Source organism: Mustela putorius, unplaced genomic scaffold, assembly GCF_011764305.1.
Source record: "Mustela putorius furo isolate JIRA1106 unplaced genomic scaffold, ASM1176430v1.1 tig00000139_pilon_pilon_pilon, whole genome shotgun sequence".
Taxonomy (NCBI): Eukaryota; Metazoa; Chordata; class Mammalia; order Carnivora; family Mustelidae; genus Mustela; species Mustela putorius.
The window spans coordinates 11,334,542-11,358,472 of NW_025421293.1; the positions used below are offsets into that span (position 1 = coordinate 11,334,542).

At 49.3% G+C, this 23,931-nt stretch overlaps 1 protein-coding gene across 6 annotated transcripts; it reads right to left on the reverse strand.

The window, feature by feature from the left end:
- Positions 1-3,388: 3,388 nt before the first annotated feature.
- LOC101682773 (zinc finger protein 300) lies at positions 3,389-23,931 on the reverse strand. 6 transcript variants are annotated; one of them, XM_013047077.2, is made up of 8 exons: positions 23,765-23,931; positions 23,479-23,548; positions 23,264-23,381; positions 18,609-18,730; positions 14,577-18,041; positions 9,017-9,143; positions 8,641-8,736; positions 3,389-6,715 (listed from the first exon to the last, which is right to left on the reverse strand). In XM_013047077.2, exons 5-8 carry the CDS (start codon positions 14,583-14,585, stop codon positions 5,640-5,642), a joined length of 1,308 nt encoding a protein of 435 aa, XP_012902531.1. In that variant the 5' UTR covers positions 14,586-18,041; positions 18,609-18,730; positions 23,264-23,381; positions 23,479-23,548; positions 23,765-23,931; the 3' UTR covers positions 3,389-5,639. The 6 variants fall into 6 exon arrangements, with proteins under 6 accessions (XP_012902531.1, XP_012902534.1, XP_044931078.1 ...); XM_013047080.2 differs by lacking the exon at positions 23,765-23,931 and having other exon boundaries at positions 14,577-14,619; positions 17,809-18,041; positions 23,479-23,655; XM_045075143.1 differs by lacking the exon at positions 23,765-23,931 and having other exon boundaries at positions 14,577-15,821; positions 17,809-18,041; positions 23,479-23,655.

Below are 23,931 nucleotides of genomic sequence, written 5' to 3' on the forward strand. Positions count from 1 at the left end.
CAGTGTGAGCCAGGGGGTGACTGTCCTGAAATCTCCTTCATTGAGGGGAACCTCACTGCTCCAGAGCCATCTGTGGCTCCCCAGGATGGGCTGGATGGAAACACGGTGTACAGTGTATGAGGACTCCAGAATCGGACCACAACCTGGTTCTTTGGCATCCATGCACATTCAAGCTGAACAGTTCCTGCTGTGACCATGCCCTGTGGGATGTGACCATGCCCTGTGGGATATTCCGCAGCCCTTGTCTCTACCCAGTAGATGCCAGGAACATACCACCGCTCCCCCACACTTGAGGTGCCCCAGAATGTCACCAGACGTAGCCAGACCTCACCCAAGGGGCGAGGTCAGCCCTGGCTGAGAACAGCGGCTCTGACGTCTGGCCACACAGTATCTACTGAAGAGAAAGGAGCGCATGCGCAGGAGGTTTCCAGCTGCGTTACTGATAATAGACAAACACCTAAAACAAGCCAAGTGTTCATGAACATGGAACAGACACAAAGAAGGGGCGCCTGGGTGGCTCCGTTGGTGAAACATCCGACACTTGATCTCGGCTCAGGTCATGATCTCAGTGTCGTGAGTTCAAGCCCCACATTGGGTTCTGTGCTGGGCATGGAGTTCACTGAAGATTCTCTCCCTCCCTCCGCCTCTGCCCTCCCCCCACCCCACTCTCTCTCCCCCTCTTAAAAAAAAAGAAAGAAAGAAAGAACTAGACACCAACAACTTTGTGGCATATTCACGTGACAGAATTGGACACAACAATAAGAAAGGGACACGTGTTCCTGTTGGCAGACTCAGACATGACACTGAATAGGAGAAGCGAGACTCCGAGAGTACACACCAAATGCCCCGCTGCTCATAAGGCCAATGACAGACTCATCAGCGGTGGCTGATACCGTAACAGGGGTTACCTGGGAGAAGGGTCTGGGTTGGCACAGGCACCGGACAAGCTCTGTATTTAGATCTGGCAGGTCATGACGTGGGCATACATGTGTACAAATCCCCATCAAGATGTTCACATCAGGTCTGTGCATTTTGCCGTCTATAAAGTAAACCACAGCTGGTTCGACTGTTCGCCAAGTACGGCAGGACTTCGGGATTGCCGTGACTTTGGCTCGTGCTGCTTGATGCCCCTGGTACACTTTCTTCCTCTCCTACCACCTATGAACATGTCTTCCTCTTCTTGATGACAGCGGCTGCGACGCCAAAATAGAATTTCAGCATGCGCTTCACTTCCCGCTCGCCCACCCACACCCCCCACCCAACTACACGGTGAGCTCCCTAAAGCCAGACCTCAGACCCTGACCTTCTAGTTCCCGATCCGTGAACTTGGTGGTTGTTAGTAAATATGTGATGGGAGGAACAAACCATGGGCGAACTTCTGGGTTCTCTGGGGGTCTCACATACAGGCTACAGGCCCAGGGGCAAAGCTCTGGAGTCCTACCAAAGGCAAGAATCTGTCCAATGGAGTCCTCCTCTGGGGTCTGTTGTCAGAGTGTCAGAACTGGCTGAAAACCTCAGCTGGCCAGTTCTGGGGCCCAATTTACCAATCAATGCAAGGAGCCTCGGAAGCAGTGGCCTTGTAACTTGGCGTCCGAACTGCATCTAGAAAACTCGGCAGACCTGATGGTACCAGGGCCAGAGGTCCAGATCGTGCAGGAGGGAACTCTTCCAAGAAACATTCCCCCTCCCCTAGAGTCCCATTCAGACACTGGAAGTCGGAGAGGCTGGGGAAATGGCCCATCTGTAGGGGCTCCCTTGGAGCCCGGGAAGAAGGGAATATGTGAGGCCACACAGGGCTCCCAACTGCTTCAGATGGCTCGTGACGGGGTCTCTGTCTGGCTGGCTATCCACCCACCCATGCCACCTGCTTTGTCACCTTCCGTGTCTCCCTCAGGCCGGTGCTAGGAGGAGAACGGGATATCCCGATGCACACAGGAGTTCTGGCTCCAGGCACCAGAGGCAACCTCCATCCCCGCCCCACTGAAACCACCAGGTAGGAGAAGGTCTTATATGCTGAAGGGCCGGTGCATGGCCGTCTGTGGTTGTGCATGGCTCTGGTCTGGCTTGGCTCTGGGGCTGGGCTTTGAGGAGGGGCGCCCCACCGGGTGTGAACGACCGAGCAGCTGGGAGCTGTCCGAACCCCTCCTTCTGCACAAGGTCCTTTAGAATCTGGCGAGTCTCGAGACGCATCAAGTTTCGAGTTTGGAGTTCTTTTTTCCTTTATTGACTGATGTTGGCGCTCTCAGTGATGCGTAAGGACAGTAATCTCAGTTGTACAGCACAATTTGATAGATGCGTACAGTGTAACGTGATCACAAGCACAGTTAACATCATCTCACATGTGCCGCATTTTCCCCCTTGCGATGAGAACGTTGAAGATTTACTCTCTTAGCAGCTTTCAGACACGTGACACTTTCTCGTTTCAGATTCTCCACCATCCCCCACCGATCTGACCTTACAGACCCTTACTGGAAAGGTCTGCAGTGGCTGTTCCCCCATGGCCCCTTCCGTCTCCGGGGTGTCCCCGTCAGCATCCCCAGGATATGAGGAACTTGCAGCAACGTGACAGTGAGAGGTCCCAGGACGACCCCCAGGCCTGGCATGTCAGCGTCCTGCAAGCTGCCCAGCCCAGGGTCTCATCTGTGGGCTTTGACTTTAGCGAGGAGCTTGCTAACCTCCTCGGGCCTTGCAGGGGGGCGCTTGGACCATTGGCATCAGGCCACTAGATCCCTTGCCACCATGTGCCCGGGGTGGGGTCCACAATAACCCACAGGGTCGAGGGCCAAGGTGTACAGCCACAGAGGGCACACAGGTCCCTGAATGTGAAGGCCCCTGGGGCACCAGGTAAGATGAGGAGTCCCGGGGCCACCTGGGAGCATAGCTGGCGGGGAAGGGGAGTCTCTCTGTGCTCTAAGGGCACATCGGGCCCCTCTATCATAGCCCACACTCCTGTCCTGGCCATTACCCCAGGCAACAAGTGCTCAGAGCCTCGTCAGGCAGGTGCTGAGTGGGGAAGCTGGCTCACTCGAGGCCCAGCACCCGCTGGGGGAACTCGTTGGGGCATCAACAGGTATAAGACAGACCCACAGCATCTCAGACTCCGCCTCAGCCCTTCCGGGTCCAGGAGGATTCTGGTTGCTTCTTTCCCAGCTCGCCCTTTGGGATGGGAAGAACTGTGCACGATCAGCAGCCTCGGGGCAAAGCAATGCCCACTGAGGCCAGCAGGCGCAGGACCCCAGACAGACCAGCCCACCCAGCAAAGCAGGAAGAAGCATTCCCCTAGGACCCTCCCTGCCTGTTCCTGGGGACAGCTGTTGGGACTTTGTTGAACTAACACTTGTTAAGAGGAGCGCTGGTGGTCGGTGGGTTCAACAGCAGGCCACAGGAGAACGGGAAACAGAGACATTTATTATTCACGGGGGGCCCTGGGGGTGGGGCAAGAAGTACACAGCAGGCCTGGAGGGGCCACACGGGGACATCAAGGCAGAAAGCAGAAAGAGACTGGACCCGGGGCACGCAACTTTATTAGGGCCCGTAGGCTAGGACCACACTGGTCCATTCAAACCAGAGAAGCTGGGTTTAGGTAAGCGCCACGGGGGTCTTGGCTAAGGGGCGCAAGCGCTGGCGAGCAGAGGAGTCTGTAGTTCGCAAGGATGTGGGAGGCAGGCATGCAGGACCTCACATTTGCTCGTGGCTTTGCGGCTGTGATCCGGGGGCCGGCATCAGTGTCGGGTCCCCGCAGACCGCTCGGCCAGATGTTTTAGGTGCGGAGCTGCGATACCTCGGAGCAACTTAGCCAGCTGTTGACAGGTACAGGTGGGTATCTAAGATGCGAATTTACTGTTCACCCGCCTGGGCCCAGGCTGCCTGAGCCTGTGAGCTCACATCTTGTCAAATCCGAGCCGTGTTTTCTCATCTTCCTGTAGTCTGCCTCTTAGGAACTCCCGCTTGCTTGTAGCGTTTTAATCTAGATGCTTCTCTGTAGACGGACTCCTAAGAATCTGCTTTGCTCGACTCTGTTCCCGTTCTCTGCAGCTGAGTATCGCCTCCTGCTGGGCTTTCCGCTCAGCATTTTGGTGTTCATGTTGCAATGCCCGTATTTCTCATTTCTAGATGCTCTGTGAGCTCCCCTGGCCAGACACCAGCTCTCTGGCTCTGTGCCTTGCTGTCTTGCAGTTTTCATTCTTTGCTTTAAATCATTTGTGAAGATAGTTATTTTTCTAGAATTTTGTGTTTCTATGACCCTAAAATACTGGACGTTATTTTGAGTGTCTGTTGTCCGTCTTGCTGTAGCTTGGTCCTTCATGTTTTGTAGCTGGGGATTATGAAGTCATGTGGGGTTTTATATGTCAAAACACCGACAAATGTGGGTTGAGGGTGTTCCCCTCCAAAATGTATTGTGCTCGCTTCTGTCATCTGTTTCAAAATGGGGCAAATTTCTATACTGACTGGTTAGTTTTAAGACTAGGACAGAAATAAGAGGAATTCCAAATTCTGACTCACACAGGATGCTGGTCAGAGCTCATGAATCATCGGGGTCAACCTTTCCCCATCAAGGCCCAAAGGAGAGGCAGACAAGGTTCTGGAGCAAGGGAGACTTTTCGCTAGCCCTCCCCCTTTCCCTGCGTGTACAGACTTGAGAAATTTCTGACTCTAAGTTACTTCAGGACCCACTCTTTGCCCTGTGTGCTCCACAGCCTTGCCTTGTGTCCTTCTTTGGTCTCGAACACCCGAGCTTTGGGAAAAACCAAGTTAAACCCTTGGGGCAACTCGAGCTTCTGGCCTCCCACTGCCACTTTGGCTCTCCGCTCAGCTTGCCTTGCTGGCACCTGGACACCGCACTAGTTTTCTTGTCGGCCCACCTATGCATTTAAAAGAATCTTATCTGTTACCGGCTGTCATTTCTGGTCACTTATGGTGGAATGGCTTTCGCCTCAGGTGGCCCACCGTTTTGCCAGGAAAGGGAGCTCTAACCTTACACGATATGAAACCTGATTATGAACTAGTGGGCGGAGAGATCATCAGGAGAGGTCAGGAAATGGCTGGTATTCAGATCCAGCAAGCAATGGCATGTGGGGTCTGGAGTCCTGGCCTAATAAGCTCCTGCTGCCCTGGGTACGGAGTATGTCACAGAGACAAAAGGACATGATTTCATGGGGGACGTCCTGGTACAGGTCACTCCATCCACTCCGGTGGTGTGTCTGCCTGACAAGCTGAGAAGCTCACACTTACAGTCAATTACCAACGTGGCTTAAAATAAATCAGATTCTTTCTAGGCTGCATCCTCAGGAACAGACCCGCTATGTGCCCCCTGGGATTGTTCTGATGTTTATTAGACCTATTGTCGTAATGATTTAATTTAGTCACAGATTTCAAAGCCCTATAGCCACAGTTAATGCAGATAGACTTTATAATGAGGTATACCCTGTAAAAATAGATCGCTCTAGAGCATCGTTCACTGGTTTTAAGAGACAAGCCCTTCCTGATTCTCCTGACTGGTCCAGTCTCCCCTGGGTTTGCATCTCCGCACACCCACAGCACTGGACTTCCTGCGGAAGGGTTTTCCACACTCACAACCTCCAGAGGTGCAACCGCCACCAACACGCCGGGACTCGGAAGCTGAAGCCCCGGCTCTCCGTTCACCCGTACAGCTTCTCGCGGGTGTGGATTCTGTGGTGGCGGATGAGGTTGGCCTTCTGGGAGAAGGTCTTCCCACACTCGGAGCACTCGTAGGGCTTCTTGCCCATGTGAGTTCGCTTGTGTATGATGAGGCAGGAGTTCTGCGAGAAGGCTTTCCCACACTCGCTGCACTTGTAGGGCCTCTCGCCCGTGTGAGTCCTCTGGTGCAGGATGAGGTGGGACTTCTGGAAGAAGGCTTTCCCACACTCGCCGCAGCCGTAGGGCTTCTCCCCGGTGTGGGTCCGGAAGTGGATGATGAGGCACGACTTGCGCGAGAACGACTTCCCGCACTCTTTGCAGCCGTAGGGCTTCTCCCCGGTGTGGGACCGGTGATGCTCGATGAGGCGGGACTTGTGGGAGAAGGTCTTCTCGCACTCAGAGCACTTGTACGGCTTCCCTCCTGCAAGAGCTGCGGCGGGCAATGACAGGCTCGTCTTCTGTGATGGCACCGTCCCGCCACTGCCATTGCCCCCGGGTTTCTCTCTGGGGTGACCTCCCCGGCTAACCCTGCAGCCTAGCCCCTGGGCTCCATGCGCAGGGGGCTGCTCACCCCCGTGCACATCCAGGTGTGTCCTGAGTTCTGATTCGTAGGAGAAGCCTTTCCCACAACGCGGGCACCTGTGGGCTCTCTCAGCGCCACCAGCTCCCCAGCGGGCACTCCGGGCCTGGTCCTCGCGGAGGGCTTTCCGACACTGGTCACACTCACGTGGCCGCCCTTCAGAAGGGGGTGTTTCGAGCTTGGAGTAGAGAAACAGGTTCCCATGTCCGTCACACTCAAATCGCCTTCTTGCAAGGTAGGCGTTGGGGCTGACGTCTACATTGCATGGTAGCTTCCTTCCACACAAGTCACATGTATGGACCTGCTGTTTTGAAGGAGCAAGGTTTGTGTCCTGACAGACTGTCTTTTCAATTGGGTTACGCTCGTGGTGCCCTTTCTTTGTCGGTTCTTGCTTGTCTAGGAACACAATGTGCCTCAGAAGCCGGTCTTGGTGTTCCTGTGGTCTTCCTACTGGGTGGTCAACTTGCAAATTTTCTCCTAGGGGAAAAAAATAATGACACAAACTTGTTAATCTTTCCAGGGTCACATCCCAGAACTAAATGATTTCACAAACACTTAAGAGGAAGATTGCCTTTGTGGTTTCACACCTCTTTGCCGAGATTCAATCATCACAATCATAAACCTACTACAAACACATTCTAGTCTCTTGGCTTTTTTTTCTTCCTAAGATTTACTTATCTTGGGGCACCTGGGTGGCTTGGTGAGTTAAAGCCTGCTTCCTCCTCTCTCTCTCTCTCTCTCTCTCTGCCTGCCTCTGCCTACTTGTGATCTCTCTCTCTGTCAAATAAATAAAATCTTAAAAAAAAAAAAAAAGATTTACTTATCTTAAAGTGAGCCTGAGTGGGAGGGCCAGAAGGAGAGGAAGAGAGAATCCCAAGCAGACTCCACGCCAAGCACAGATTCCCCACACAGGGCTTGATCTCACAACACAAGTTGAAATCAGGAGTCAGACGCCTGACCGCTGAGCCACCCAGGCGCCGTATCCCTTGGCTTTTGAAAGGAAAAAGTAGGATACTGGAAAGAGGGGTTTACTGTGGATAGTAAATATATGTAGCTTTGCTATTAACGAGTTTGACACAGTCAATTGGGAAGGTGAGGACACGCAAGTAAAAGGGAATGAGAGAAAAACTGGAAAGGTAGGAGGCCTGCTGGCGTCCCCGTCACTGTGGCAACCAGGCGGAGGTTCTTAAATGTGGGATTCTGCATCCCGTGCTTGCATCCTCATTTGCTTTTAGCTTCGTTTACATTTTAAACCACAAACTGTACCTGCTGGTTCACCTCTCATACCTAGTCCCAGAGCAGCCAAGGAGCTCCTTGGTTTAGAAATATTGCAGTTCCTTGAGTCCTACCGCCAAACTCCTAATGGACAAAATCAATGCCTGCTGACCTTCCGCCCTGCCTACATCACAGTGTCCCGGGTTGGGACCCAGCCAGAGGGTGTTTTTAAAGCTCCCCAGGTGATTCTGGTGGGTATCCCTGATTAATAACAACGGCCCTGAAACAAATGCTTGATAAAAGACCCTGGAAGGATAAAAGGTCCCAGAAGGAAGAAGGAAGGAAGAGTCAGTGACCACCATGTGTGTCCCACAGAATAAGGACAGATAAGATAAACACTCTTCTCCCCTTGGGATTATACTGGGACAGGGAGAGAGGAGTTTCATTTATGATCCATTAAGGAAAACGGAGCCATGTTACATAGTTTTGAAAGAAGAGTCATTTAAAGTCACATAAAAGGGAGAAACTAAGTTTCTGAGGCATTTTGCAGTAAAAGAAAAGGCAATGAAATAAAAATGAGTGGCAAAAAAATAAGTGATTTTAAAATAGGGGTGATCTACAAATCCCTGAAAACATGAGGAAATCTGTTTCACAACTATGGGGGAAAGGGTCAGACTGAAGATTCTAGAGAAAAACTGAGCAAGCAAGGTCTCAGATGGGGACAGTAAGGTCAAAAGAGAAGAATAAAAATAGAATAGGTCTGGGGTGCCTGGATGGCTCAGTGGGTTAAGCCTCTGCCTTCAGCTCGGGTCATGATCTCAGGGTCCTGGATCGAGCCCCGCATTGGGCTCTCTGCTCAGCAGGGAGCCTGCTTCCTCCTCTCTCTCTCTCTGCCTGCCTCTCCGCCTACTTGTGATTTCTGTCTGTCAAATAAATGAATAAAATTTTTTAAAAAATAGGTCTTTCTCTAAAACCCAGGGAAAGGAATGTGATCCTGTATCATCGTGGGATGTGTGCAGGTAGCGGAAGTCCTTTGGGGCAACTCAAGGTCTCGGGCCAAGACTTCCACAACTGCTTGCAAAGATCCAAGGCTTTTTAAGAAGCCTGAAACCCACCTGAAGTTCAGCTCTGTGACCAACCAGATGTCCACTCGCCCCAGCCCGCCCTGCAAGCTGGCCCTCTCTCACCTGGAAAGCTCCATCTGAGGATTTCTTCCTCCTCCATCCATGGTTCTTGCCCTTGCTCCAACCTGGAGATCACAGCTGGTTTGGTGACCTGATACCCTGTTGATGAGAAATATCCCTGTTATGAGGATCTATGCCAAGCCCCGTGGGCCATCTAAGGAAGCAGAAGGTTCAGGTGGCTCAACAAACACTTCCATCTCGGCTGAAGAATGGGTATCTCACTTGGGAGGTAAATTCACAAATAATGCGGGCGAGATGAGAGCCAGAGCCTTGCTGAACTGAAACCCAAGGCCAAACATGCTTAGTCTGAGAAGTTTTGCATAAGCAAGAAAAGAAAGGAGCTCAGATAGAACTGGGAAACACGGGAAGCTCGCCTCACCCACTGAGACCAGGTGGCTATAGTTCTCCAGCATCACATCCCGGTACAGCGTCCTCTGTGTGGGGTCCAGCTGCTGCCACTCCTTCCGGGTGAAGCCCACAGCCACGTCTCTGAATGACAACGACCGCTGGAACAACACGTTCCTGATTAATCTGGAATGCTCGGCACAGAGCACCATGGCAAAGGTGTAGCAATGATGGGTGTTAACACTTTTGATGTCAGGTTTCCCCATGTTAAGTGATATGGGAAATTAACATGCCCCTAACTCTGTACTATATTTTGAGGAAGAGAAGAAAAAGCTCATTAGAAAAGATCTCGCTTCTGGATCTCTATTCATGCATTCATTCATGCAGTGCGTTTGGTAGGTTAATAGCATTCTGCTTGGTGCTTGGGGTTGAAAGCTGAACACAGCATTACTCTTGCTCTGACGGCTTCTGGAGTCTGGTGGAGCGAGATAAACCTAAGACTTCCATATGGCTATGATGGAAATATGTTAAGGACAGAACAAAGACAGCAGTCAAATGTCTGATGTCAAGTTAAGCTTCACTGGAGGGTACCTTTGTGCAGAATCATGAAAGATGAACAGCACATTCTGATGTGCTACCCCTGAAGGTATTTCCTATCAAGAGGCATGGCACAAGCAAAAGCAAGGCATCACAAAAAAATCTGGTAGGAATTGCAGTTACTTAGGAATGTCAATGTAGAATTGCAAATACTTGGGAACGTCAATGTAGAATTGTATGTGTGTGTGTGTGTGTGTGTGAGAGAGAGAGAGAGAGAGAGAGAGAGCGAGCGCACATATCACAAGACAAAAGGTTTTTCTCCTACAAGGCAATAGGGACTCCCATCACGGTATTTAAGGAGCGGAGTTACAAGAGATAGTGGCATGTAGAAAAAGGTAGGGAATCACTGGGAGAGAATGAGTAAATAAAATTAGGGCACAATTACAATCAATGACATGAGATATTGTCAAAATTAAGGTGGCAGCAAGAAAAGAGCAAAAAGATTCTGCACATGCAGAACAGGGCCGGCTCTCTCTTCTCCTTCATCTTCTCTCTCTGGATGAATTAAGGACCAAAACAACAAATTATTTTATATTGAATGTGGTAAGACTGTAACCATATGTAAATCATTTTTAACACAAATATGGAAGTTAAAAGGCAAAAACATAGTAACTATAATCAGATTTACTAATGGAAACACAATATAAAAGGAAGTAAAATCTGACATAAGTAACAAAGCATAAATGTGTGAGGAAGTAAAGTGTAGAGTTGCCATATGTGATTGAAGTTAAGTTGTTATGAGGCTAAAAGAGACTGCTAAAAGTCTGAAATATTCAGTGTAAGCCTCATGGTAATCACACCAAAAAAACCTATAATAGATACACAAAAATAAAGAAGAAGGAATCAAAACATATCACTATAAGAAATTCTCAAACCACAATAAAGACAAGAGAGGAAGAGGGGAACAAAGAAACTACAGAACAGAAAACAGTGAACAAAGTGGCAATATTAAGTCCTTACCTACCAGTAATCACTTTAAATGTAAATAAACTCAACTCCCCAAATTAAAACACGTAGAGTGGTTGAATGGGTTAAAAAAACAAGACCCAAGTATATGCTGTCTGCAAGAGCCTCACTTTAGACTTCAGGACACATATTGGGTAAGAGTGAAGGGATGAATAAAGATGTCCTATGCCACGCAGTAGTAACCAAAAGAGAGCTGGTCTAGTTAAACTTGTATCAGACAAGATAGCCTTTAAGTCAAATACTGTCACAAGAGACAAAGAAAGTCCTCTTATAACTATAAAAGGGTCCATTCAACAGGAAGACATAACAATTTTAAATACATATGCACCCAACATCAAAGGACCTAAATATATAAAGCAAACATTGACAAATCACAAGGGAGAAACAGAAAGCATTACAATACTAGTAAGGGGCTTAACTAGTCCACTGTCAATAATGGGTAGATTGTCTAGACAGAACATCAACAAGAAAACAGCAGACATGAACAATACTATAGACCAAATAGCTGCAAGAGGTATCTATAGAACATTCTACCGAACAGCAACAGAATACTCATTCTTGTCAAGAGCACACAGAATGTTTTCCAGCATGGATCACAGACAAGATCACAAAGCAAGTCTTAAATTTAAGAAGACCAAAATTGTTCCAAATATCCTTTCTAGTCACAATGAAATGAAATAGAAATCAATAATAGAAAAGGGGGAAATTTTAAATTATTGGAAATTAAACAACACATTCTTAAACACCATTGGGTCCAGAAGAAATCAAAAAGGAAATTATGAAATATCTTAAGACTGATGAAAACACAAAAGACCAAAACTTAAGGGATACAGCAAAAGCATCAGTAAGAGAATTTTGTAGAAATGAACGTCTACATCAAAAAAGAGAAAAAAATCTCAAACAATCTAAATTCGTACCTCTAGAAAAAGAAGAATTAAGTCCTAAATTGGCAGAAGGAAATAATAAAGTTTAGAGCAGAAATAAATGAAATAGGGAAGAGAAAATAATAGAAACAAAATAAAACTAAGAGTTGGTTTTGTGAAATAATAAAATTGACAAAGCCTTAGGCTAGACTAAGAAAATAAAATGAGAAGACTGGAATAAATAAAATCCGAAATGAAAGAGGAGACACTACAGTTGACGCCAGAGAAATAAAAAGTTCCAAAAAACTATGATACACAATTCTATGCTTACAAACTGGACAACCTAGAAAAAAAATGAACACAATTCTAAAAAAAAAGAAAAAAAGTACAACTTACCAATACTGAATCAAGAAGATACAGAAAGCCTGGGCATACCAGACACACACACAAAAAAAGAATGAAGAAGTAACCAAAACACTCCTAACAAAGAAAAGCCCAGGATTTCAAGGGTGAATTCTGCCAAAAATTTAAACAATAATTAATACCAATCCTTCTTAAAATCTGGCTCCCCCCCCCAAAAAAAAAACAGAAAGAGAGGGAACACCTTCAAATTCCTTCTACAAGGCCAGCATTACTCGGATATCAAAACTAAAGACCTCACACAAAAAGAAAACTACAGGCCAATAACCCTGATAAATATAGATGTAAAAACCTTCACCAAAATATCAGCGCATCAAATTCAACAACTCAGTAAAAGGATCAGACACCAGGACCAAGTAGGATTTAATCCCTGGGATGCAAGGATGGTTCAACACATGAAAATCCAATCGCGACACCACATTAACAGAACAAAGAATAAAGATCACAAAATCCACTCAACAGCTGCACAAAAAGCATTTCGCAAACTTCAACACCCTTCATGATTAAAAGCTCTCAGCAAACTGAGGAAATAGGAAGAACTCACCTCAACGCAATAAAGGCCATTTATGAAAATCCCTGAGCTAATATCACATTCAGTGGGGAAAGCTTTCCATCTAAGACCTGGAACAAGGCAAAGAGGCCCATTCTCACGTCTCCTGTTCAACCCAGTACTAGAAGTCTGGCCAGAGCAATCGGACAAGAAAAAGAAATAAAAGGCATCCAAATCAGAAAGGAAGAAATGAATGTTTCTGTGCTTGAAGAGGATGTGATCTTATGAAGTGTGGGTCTCAAGGAGATACCTGAATTCTCATGCCTCCTGCAGCATCGTTCACAGGAGCTTAGAGATGGAACCCGCCTAAGTGTCCATCAGTGGATGAACGGACCATGTGGTGTACACATACTACGGAATATTGGCCATGAGAGAGAAGGACATGCCTTCATTTTGGACAACACGGATGAACCTGGAGGACATTATGCAGAATGAAACAGGCCAGACATAGGAGCACAGACACTGCACGATCCTACTTTAATGAGGGCTCTAGAATGGCCAAACTCCTAGAATAGAGAGTAGCATGGAGGGTACCGGGGGCTGGGGGGGGGGGGCAGGGAAATGGGGAGGTGCTGGTTAAGGGTTCAGTGTTTGTTACAAAAGATGAATAAGATCTGAAGATCTACTGCACGGCCAAGGCTCTGTAGTTAACCATCCTCCACTGTATCCTTACTATACTGCGTGTAATGTTCGTCCACGAGGCCTCAGCTCCCTCCTGGGCTAGCAGGCTTCCTTTGCGTCCACCCCGAGCAGGTGGTGCTCCTGGGGGCACCCCACCGCTGACCCAGCCTCTCAGCCCTAGACGTGGGCTAAGCTTGGCCAGTCTGAGTTTCTCCCAAAGACCACGCAAACTGGCTCTGGGAGGGGACTAGGTTCCTATATCTGGCAGAACTCCTGGGGGTGGGGTGTGGGCCATGCCTACTTCCGGCCTCATGGAGGATGTTGGTGTATGAGAAGGAAGTCACAGACGCAGAGGCAAGGGGCCAGAAAGTCTCCAGGCGACACCTGCGTTCTTCGATGTGACAGCCTCTGAGTCCTGGCTGCACACCTGCTCCTCCCATGGTCTAGGTATTGCCTAGTTCTAGACTAGTTCTAGCTGGGTTTCTGGCTCTTGAAACATGGATTCTGGCCAGCATACTTCCTGTTCACAAGTTCCTGCATCCGGGGTAAGGAGAGGGACCGTCGTGACTAATTAGAGAACACAGACAGGCTAGGAGCAGACAACGTCACTGACATCTGAAGATCACAGTGACCCCGTAAGAAAGGGGGGGCCAAGGGCAGATGTGTGAGGTCTAAGTCATGAAAAGAGGAACCTCAGAGCCCAGGAGAAAAGGCCAGGAGAGCTCTAACCATCTTCCCTCCACGCTCCTGCCAAAGGCTGAAACTGAGCTGTTCACTCTCCATCTGTGTCCAAACTTACTATGAGAAAGAATTTGCAGAACATGGGACTGGTTCCTTCCTCTGCACAAGGCCATGTCTCCGCTAGGTCAGTCTGACAGCACCAGGCTGTTTACATAGAAGTGCGAATTTTGATTCCTTAAGCAACCGCAATCACAGATTTCCACACTGATGGAAGACCCACTGTTTAGTTGGGGGAAAAGTCGCAGAAGCTTTGCTGGTGCGTCTGCCACAGTGTGGTCATTACAGAGGACCTACCTGCTCACGCCATGGCCCGTCACGTGAACTCCTCAGTACCGAAAACAGCTTTATTTCCTCTAAGAAGTTGACATGCCAGTCCCAAGCAGACAACACAAGTCATACATTGGACGGAATCCACCTTTTCCAAGCGCCGGCAATGTCAGACACAAGTTTATAGGGCTGCTCCTAACTATCCACCCGGCCCTGCCCAGGGCCGCCTCCCTCTACTCATTTCCCATCTTCAGTGACCTTGGGTCCTGTTCACGTTGTTTTTACTGGATGCATTCTTAGAAGCATCCCTAAACCCGCCCAGTAAAGCGAAGTGGAGTATAAAGAAATGCCATAGGGCAACTGGGGGTGGGCACAGTCAGTTAAGCCTCTGACTCCTGATTTCAGCTCAGGTCGTGATCTCAGGGTCGTGGGATCGAGCCCCACATCAGGCTCTCCACTCAGCAGGGAGTCTGCTTCTCCCTCTCCCTCTGCCCTTCCTCCTGCTCGTGCTCTCGCTCTATCAAATAAATAAATATAAAACAAATAAATAAAAGAAATGCCCTACTCACCGGGTACATGATCCTTCCCTGATGGGCCGGGAAAAGCAGACACCTGTGGAAGCAGAGACGGGGTGGGGACAGGAGAGCACGTGAGAGGCCAAGCTCGCTGCAGGAACAGGGGGAGGACAGGTCCTCCCCAAGGACCCCGCCACCACACAATGCCCTCGCCTTGGCGTGTGATGAGGGACCCCACCTTGTGGGGGTCCACTCTCGACTTCTCTACTTAATCCACATATGTATCTGTGTTTCAGTCACCAGTGAGCCACTTACTAACCCCTCCCCTCGCTCCCCAGAAATTAATTCATAGAAATTTATTCTGACGCAACAGTCACGAGTGTAGGCGAAGAGTTAGGTGCCAAGATACGTATTACATTTTGTTAAAAGTCCGAAATAAAAGAGAAAATAACAACCAACGAAGGAGGCTGAGTAAACACACTACCTTACCTCCAAAGGGAAATGAACCCGCTATGTAACTTATGAAAATAAAATCATGGAAAACTATTTTAGCGACAGCGTACTCATCACTGAAAAAAAAAAAAAAAAGGTGGCCGGAAACTATTGGATCCCACACACACACACAGACGCATGCACACACAGACATGTTCACGCAGAACAATCTCTGAAGTGATGTAAGACAAAAACGCTAGTGGTTAGCTCTGGGCAGTTGGGTCACGACCACTTTATAAAATACTTTCTTTGTCCTTAGATGAATCTCCTAACTTTTTCTATGACTAACAGGCACTTCGTATATAAACCTTACTTTTAAAACATCTGTTGTCTACTAAGCTTCTAACCCAAAGCTCGTCACCAGGCCTGCCCCTGGCAGGCCTGGAGGACCACTCCCAGGAAAATATAAAAATGGGTTCCTGAAGGCAGAGTCCATTAAATGGAGTTCAGCTAGGGCGGGCGGGGGGCGAGGAGCCGCGGCCCTCCGGCCCCTCCCCGGACCTGCGGGGCTCCGCGCGCGCGCCTCCTCCCGCACCGGCGGTCTGTCCGCTGTCGCTCCTCATCACAGCCGCCCTGGCTCATCTGTGCTGACTTCTGCCCGGGAAGCAGTCTCGGTCTGGCTCTGCCACTTACCAAGTATGGGGCAAGATCTGACGGCTTCTCCTGAGCCCTCTCCTCCTTTCCTCATTTTGCCAGGGAACAGGAACACGAAGGTTCAGGAGCAAATTTACTGTGGCTGGAAGCGTCAACTGGACCCCACACCTATCTCTCTCCTGAACACACACGAGGTTGATCTTACGTATGTTCCTACTCGGGACAGAGACACATGGGAGTTGGGTCCGAGAAGTCTGCAGAGACACTAAAACTCTAGGGTTACAGAAACTCCGTAAAGAATTCTGAAGGTGTTTTGGTTTTAATTAGAGACTACCTACATTTTTAAAAATAAGAGATTAGTCAGTCAAGTTGGATACACTTCAAACATGCCATGCGACGAATCAATTGAAACTATCATACAAGAAACTATCAGACATGGAAATCGCTTCTGGCTAGACCAGTAAGTGGGGGAAGGAAAAAAAGGAGGCTATGTAATCCATAAACACGCGATTCACAGATGGGTATCAGGTAGATAGATGGGATTTTCCCAGGTCCCTGGAGTTTCAGCTAAATTCCCAAACACCCCAAATTCTCCAGGGAAGCTGCTAGACCCAACCTGACAGACGCCTCCCTTTGGAGAAGGAATGGCGAAGGAGAGGTGTCTACTGAAGGTGTACGTGGGGTTTTGCTTCCTTCCCATGCCAAGGGGGGTGGTTACAAAAGAACCAAAGGGAGCCTGCAAAAAGTAAGGGGGTAAAATTGCACCCCCATGGGCTGGATGTGTGCCCAGGTGCAGAACTCTGGGGCACATGGTAGTTCAGCAGACAATGGGGGGCGTGCTCTCCGGGGACAGCTGTGTGCATGCAGGATCCCAGCAGCAAGAGTGAGCCTTGCAACCAAGGAACTCAGAAGTTAGAGGCCAGCAAGTTAGAGGCCAGCAATGGTGATCAGGTGAAGAGAGGGGGCAGGACCAGGAGCCCCCGTGCCCAGCCTCCATGTGTTGGAACCAGGATGCGAGAGTTCCTGGGGGCCCTTGGAGGGTAGGAAGGTAGGTGGGCGTGAATTCTACTGCAAGGACACAGAGAAGAAGGACCACTGAGCCAGGAGCTGGGGCTGGGCACTGAGGTCTGCCAGAAAGTCCAGGCTGGTATCACAAGCTCTGCACCCTCAAAAGGCCATCAGGTGGCCTCCAGCATGACAGAGGGCAGCCAGCTAGGCAGGGGAAGCTACCAAGAGAACCAAGCAAGGAGACATCTGTGCTACTTTCCCCTCCTCCTGGCCTGCCCCCGGTGGAGAAAGAAGCAGTCCGATGAGGAGAACGAAGGGTTAAGGAAGAGCAGAGACAGAAGCAATCACAGGCCTTCCATCTGGGGAATGAAGACCTGCAGCCCCGCAGCAGGGAGCAGGGGAAGCTCAGAACTGGACGGGAGAGTGAGCTGTGCACTAGACCAACAGCAGCCAGCTGAAGAGTGACTGAACCACTCTGGGTTACCAGAGAGCTCCTCTGGCAGGGACGTGTTCTGAGTTGAACTCTGTCCCCCAAGAAGATATGCCGGGGATCCAAGCCCTCGGTGTCTCTGAATGTGACCTAATTTAGAGATAGAGTCTTTGCAGATGATGATAGAGGGTGCCCCAACCCAGGGGGACTGGCATGCTTGTGAAAAGGGAAAACTGGACACAGGAAGAACATCAGAGAAGATGAAGGCAGAAATGCCAAGGACTGCTGGCAAGCCCCCAGAAGCAGGGGGGAGGCCCGGAGCAGGTGCCCCAGCATGGCCTCGGAAGGAACCAGCCCCAGCCCAACCTGAGCTGAGACAGATCAACCGGAGCTGAGACAGATCTCAAGCTTGAAGCTTGAGCTTCAAGCCGCCCCTGTCTGGAGTACTTTGTCCTGGCGCCCCCAGGGAAGTGAGGACAGGAATGCAGACCCAAGAGTGTGGGTCCAAAACCCTGGTCAGAGGGGACACTCCTCTCTCTCCTGTTTGTGCACATCCCATTTTAGCCTGTAGAGTGGGTTTTTGTAAAAACATATGAAGAAAAAAATTCTGCACAAAACACACACAATGTTAACAACAGTGACCCTCGCGTGGTTGGCTCCGTTTTGAAACCGTGGCATTTAACTAATATTTAACTAATTAAGACAATCGACATATGCTCACTGTTCAATATTTCAATATTTCATAAAAATATATCATCTTACTGGGTGTTCTCTCCATGACCGCCTATCAGAGTCCTTCCCCTGGAGGAGAGGAAATCCGTGGGAGGGTCTGAAGGGGTGGAAGGTGGGAAGGGGCGGGTTTTAGCGATGACCCGAGGCGGGCGCACGGGAGGAAGCCGCCGCCTGGCGGACGGGAGCCCTGGGCGCTAGAGCTGGCTCGGCCTCTAGAGAGCTGGGCGGCTCTGAACACCGCTCTCACGCGCATTTTCTTTCGTCTTTAACATGAGAAGGAAAAATGAAATACTCTTAGGTTAAGAAAACAACTTCTATGCCTTGACTATACGAGGAGGGTCTACGTCTCACGAGTGGAGTGCAGGGCAGTGGGGATGGGGGTGGGCAGGGGGCGCGGGCAGGACAGAGGGACAGTGAATGCACCTGCGTGTAGAGAGATCAGGGCGGGGGGGGGGCATCCTCCAAGAGTCGCGGGGATCCCTTCTCTTGCTCCTGTTTCTCATACCCTAAAGCAGGGAATCCCTCTCCGGCTAGCAAACCTTCCCCTAAACCAAATCCTAGATGATCCCCTGATACGATGGCATTCCCCCAAATTCACAGTCCGCAAGCAGGTCCTCGGCTGTTTTAGGGACGCTTTCCTGGGGGGAATGTGCCCTGTACTGCGTGGACCTCCAGCTTCAGCCCTAAGCTCTAAGGGGGAGCTCAGAGAGGGTGCCCTGCTTCCAAAGTAGATTGCTGCTCCCCGGGTCACCTTTACAAGAATTATCCTATTGGTGGGGTGCCTGGGGCTTGAGGACTGGCAAAGCTCTGCTCTCCTGCTGAGAACTTACCGTGGGGTGGAGGCTCAGCTCCTGCTTCCAGGCAGTCTGGGGGTAGAAAGGAGCTGGAATGTGCAGACTGAGCCACCCGGTCCCAGCCTGATGCTTAGTCTTTGCCAAGACGCTACGAACACCTGCAAATAGACAGACAGCGTGGTGAGACTCACGTGAGAACATCGGCAGGACATCCACCTCTGTCTGGGGGCAGAGAAGTGGAAACACAAGAAGGACCCCACGCCACCCCATGTGAAGAGCCGAGAGAAACCTCAGCTGACAGCAAGCCGGGAATCCGGAGCCCTGGGCCTCAAACCACCGGGGTCTGCTGACCCCTGTGAACAGACTGTACCCTAAGTGCCTCGGGGAAGAGGCCCACGGTCCCACACTTTGATTCTGGCCTTGGAAGACCTGAATGGAGTCACCGTCAGTCACGTTCCCTCTGGACTGGACAGAGCTGCGAGGTGACAGTGGGTGTTGCTTTAAATCACTGGGTGTGGGGTCATCTGGGACCCAGCCCTCTGCGGGGGGCTCAGGAGAAAGTTTAGGGTTCGGCATGAGACCACAGAGAGACTCCCTGGGTAGCGAAGGTCTGGAGGAGCAGAATGGCTGCCATTGTGGAAAACACGGGGAAGCCCCATCCTTCCAGAAACTTCTGAGGAACAAAGCTTTACACTGTGCCAAGGGAAGGGCAACAAAACCTGTTGCTTCCCGAGCACAGGTGAGACTGCCAGCTCCTGACAGGGAAAAGGGGGGGAAAAAACTCCCCAGTGGGAACGGAGCAGGCATGTGTCCTAGGCTCCTACTCCAGAGGGAAGGGCAGCAGCCCTGACAAGGTGCCAGAACCTCGACTCAGGGACCTGAGTCCACCAGCTAGGTGGAACTAGGCCAGCATCAGCACGGAGAGAAAGTGACAGCAGGGACAGTGAGCAGCCCACCCGAGGCATGGAGCGAGGCCACGGCCAGACCGTAACCAGAGCAACAGGAAATGCCAGCCCTGTCCCCTCCTAACCAGTCCTGCAGAGACCACCCTCCAGCCTCCAAGCCCCACGTACAGCAACAGGGGAGCAGAGGTCTCCACTCCCCCCGCCCAACAATGCCCCGCATTCATTTAAAAAAAGAAAAAAAAATTACAAAAAGCAAGAGAGACACCCACTGCAGAGACACCCACTGCAGAGACATAGCAAGGGCCAGAAGCCAACTTGATCTTGGGTCTGGGCACACAAACACACGGATGGGAAGCATATGTAGCCCAAGCACACGTGAAACACGCAGGGGAAACCAACAAATCCCCTATTATAGTGAAAAGATTCTAGCACGTGTTTTTAGAAATGAAGATTCTGGATACAAAAAATAAATAGCAAGCGTATACAACATTTGGTTAACAATTTAAAAACCTGACCTATGGGATCGGACAGAATGCACTTGATGACAAGAGAACATAAATTCTTTTTAAGCACATCTGGGATAGTTATAAAAACTGACCTAAAAAAGCTAAGAATAAACTTCGATAAATATGTTAAAAATGAATATTGCATAGATGCCACTCTCTAAACCAAAAAGCAATACAACCGGAAAATAATAAGAATGCAGAATTATTTATAACAATGACTGCAAAAATATTACACATCAAAATGGAGACATAGTTACAAAGACACACTTCAAAAAAAAAAAAAAAAAAAGTACAGCCCTAGGATACTTTAACAAAAAATTAAAGCCTTGATACTCATTAGATAAAAATGGAAAATTAATGATATGCATCGCAGGAGGCCCACACAGAAAAATGTAAACCCAAAAGCCATAAAAGAAACAAGTATGAGAAGAGATTTTTTTTTTTTTTTTTTTGAGCAGAGATTTTAAAAAGAGGAAATCAAAGAAATAATAGAACGGCTTAAAAAAAAAAAAATCCTGCCACCAGTGTATTACCTGAATGCAATCATGGTGAGACATTCAACAAAACTACACTGAGGAACATTCCACAAAACAACTGGCCTGGATTCGTCAAAATTGCTATTCTATTGAAGACCAGGAAAGACTGCGGAACTGTTCCAGAGAAAAGACGACAAAGGGACACTGAGGGGATAAAAGCGGCGCATGATTGGAGATCTCCTGGAGTCAGAAAGGGTCTTTCTGAGGCGACGGGTGCAAATTGGGAGTAAGATCTGTGGACAGCAGTACTGTATCAGTGCTAATTTCCCGGTGTTGTTGATCCTTATCCTGTGGCTGCGCGACACAATGGCCTTGTTTTTGGGAAACTCACACGAAGTGTGTACCCACATGCATAGGTATGGAGGAGAGAGGAAAAAAAAGGAGAAAGCAAGTTGTCTATGAATGATTCAATGATGGCCTCTGTGGAGTGGACCCTAGCAGGCTGAGACCAGCAGCTCAAAAGACCAGCAGCACCAAACTCCAATGTTAATGTGCAGTCGTGTTAAAAACAAGCCAAATAGAAACAGATTTTTAGTCGTTTAGAGCTGCCTGCTTTGCCTACCCCATGCATCTGTAGCCAGCATCAGGTAGCCAGAGATAACATACACCATGTGGCTAGAGAGACCCCAAGAACCTCTGAGCCAGAGATACCCAGGGGTATCCTTGTCCTCCTCCCTTCTGGGAAGGGGACCCCTGGGCCCTAACCTCTGGATGGTCTCATGCTGTGAGGGACCTCACCCTCACTTGCATGCTTAAATAAAGCTTGTGTGTGCTCCTGGTCACGTATCTTTTTCTTTAATCGGCCCTGAAATCCCTCAAGCCCCCTTCACAAATGTGGTAAAATGCTCACATTCAGGAAATTCAGATGAAAAGTGTTTAGGAATTCTCTGTACATTCTACCATTGTGACTTTTCTTTACTTCTGAAGTTCTGCCCAAATAAAAAACCGTGAAGAAGAAAATACAATCCATTCTTCGAAAAGATTAAAACTAGTAACATAACTGGTTTATGTTTTAAACTAATAAAATAGACTAAGTTTGAGCACCATTGATCAAGAAAACAAGAGGAGGCAAAAATCCAATTTTTAGACATGAAAAAAAGACAAATTTCAGATACAGCAGATATATCTTTAAGTTAGAAGATCACTAAAGACAATGTAATGCCATAAATCGGAAATTAAACTGGACAGTTTCCTAGAAAAATATCAAGTCCCAAAATTGACAAAGCAACAGAAAACTGGAAAAAAAAAAAAAACCAACCACCACCACTAAACATTAAGTAAAATGGATGGGCACTCGGAAATAGACCCATCAAGGAAACACCAGTCTCAATAAAAAAATCTAGTCAAGATTTTTGCAACATGCATAAGCCATAAATGGATTTATATCTGGAATATATGAAAAAAAAAACCTAAAAATAAACGAGAAAGAGACACAGCCAAAGAAATACAGGCAAAGGTAATGAACTCACAACACAATATGTTGTTCACGACCACATTCACATCTAATAAGTAAATAACATGTAAGAATAAAGCGATCTCAGGGGTTGTTACCCAGAGAGGAAGAGAAACGGAATGAGGGGGGATAATAAAATAGCTCCAATGGTACTTATAAGGTTTTAGATCTTTAGAAAATCCAAAGCAAACAAACTTTTCACATCTCCTCCGTCTAAATGATGACTGCAAAAAGTTTCCTTCTTTTCTCACTTTACGTGAGATCTTTTCTAACGGGACTAGCTGAACACAGTTAAGAAAAGATCATGGGCTGTGATAGAAGAAAACCTCCTTCAAGAAGATCCAAATCCAAGTCATGATGGAAACAACTGATAAGCCTCATCAAGACGCAGAACTATAGAACCGGTTTCGCTTCACCCCCTCTCAAGTGTGTGAGCCGCCCCGGCTCAAGTGTGTCCTGTATCTTGAGCAAAAAAGTCTCAAAGAACAACGACAGATCCAGCCCCATCTCTGCATCTCCGGGTACCCCCACTGTGGCTCTACCTCTCCTCGTGGAGTGTGGGGAAAGAACCGTCTACACTGAACCGTGTCTGCCTCCTGCCTTCTTTGACACTCTGCAGTCAGATGCACTCACACACCCCGCTTCTCTCCCCCTCGCCAGCGCTGGCCTGGCTTCCTCCACTCACTTTTCCTGCCCCCTTAGCTCAGTCCACATCAACTCTACTCACTGCTGGTCATATTCACACCAAAAGAGAAATTTCATCACACCACTGCCTTGCCTAAAATACTTCAGATGCTAATGGAACCCAGTCCGTACCCCTAGCTCAGCTTGATATGCTCCCCGAAACCACCTCCAGCCTCCAGCCTCACCACACTGCCCCCAGGCTCTTCCAGGCTCTTCCAAAATCCAGCAGTTACCTGCACGCTTCATGGGGGCCTCTTACCTTTGCATAGACTGTTCCCTACCCCTAATCCTTTTGCCCCCTGTCACCTATGGAGACCTTATTTCAAGTCGGATACTCAGTCATGCCTCCCCTAGCAGGAACTGACCTCCTGCCTGGGGGTCCCTTCATCCAGTAGGGATAACTATCAGAGCACCCACACTTTGGTGGCCCTTATCTGTTCACAGGACGGACACCTCTATAGGGTTCTAGCCAAAGATGGGGCTCAGTGCTTCCCCAGTGCCTGTCCCACTCAACAAATGTTTGTCAGATGAAGACTGACACTGCAGATCCATGAAGTACCAATCATTTCACATCCTTCCTTCCTTGCCCTCATAGCTCAGAGCCTACCGTTGGCTGCAACGTGGGGTCCGAAGGAGTGAGGGTAGGTCGGACAGGAGGGGCTTCCTTCCTCAACAGTCCCTCCTCAGCCACGGGAGGCCGGGCCACACCAGCGGAGTTCAGGGACCTGGATGGGCAGAGAAGCTCCAGGTCAAGGGATGGAAACAAATCCACCGTTGGGAAAGAGAGGTGACCATTGGGGGGAGAGCTGCCCCCCAGCTCACCAGGGCCACGGCTGTCACTGGGTCCACCGCACCAAGCCCCCTGCGGACCGTGGGCTCCAACGAGGCTTGGCTGCAGGACGGCAGAAAAGCAGTGAGACAAGCCTGCCCACGGCCCCCGCCCCAAACCAGACAGGAACCCCGACCCTCCCCAGTAGACGTCAGACGGAGCCGCCCACCGGACCCCCCCCCCCCCCGCCCGCCACCCGCCACCCGCCACCCAGCACAGCACCCCTCCCAGCATCCGCCAGCTCTGCAGCCGTGGCTCTGCCACACGTGCCCTCTCTACCGCTCAGGCGGAGGGAATAGCCAGTCCCAGATGCCGCGGGGGTCTCAGGACCAGCCAGGTCCAAGGTGCTGACCACCGCGAGCCCAGCCTGAGGTCCGGAAGTGCGCACAACACTCTCGGAGACCTCCAGACACAGCCGAGATGCCCCTGGACTGGAGGAAACTACA

Coding starts and splice junctions, on each gene's coding strand:
- LOC101682773 (XM_013047077.2), bottom strand. Junction 8,737..9,016: donor TAGCCACCTGGTCTCAGTGG/GTGAGGCGAGCT, acceptor TCTCATCAACAG/GGTATCAGGTCACCAAACCA. Junction 6,716..8,640: donor CCTCAGATGGAGCTTTCCAG/GTGAGAGAGGGC, acceptor TTTTTCCCCTAG/GAGAAAATTTGCAAGTTGAC.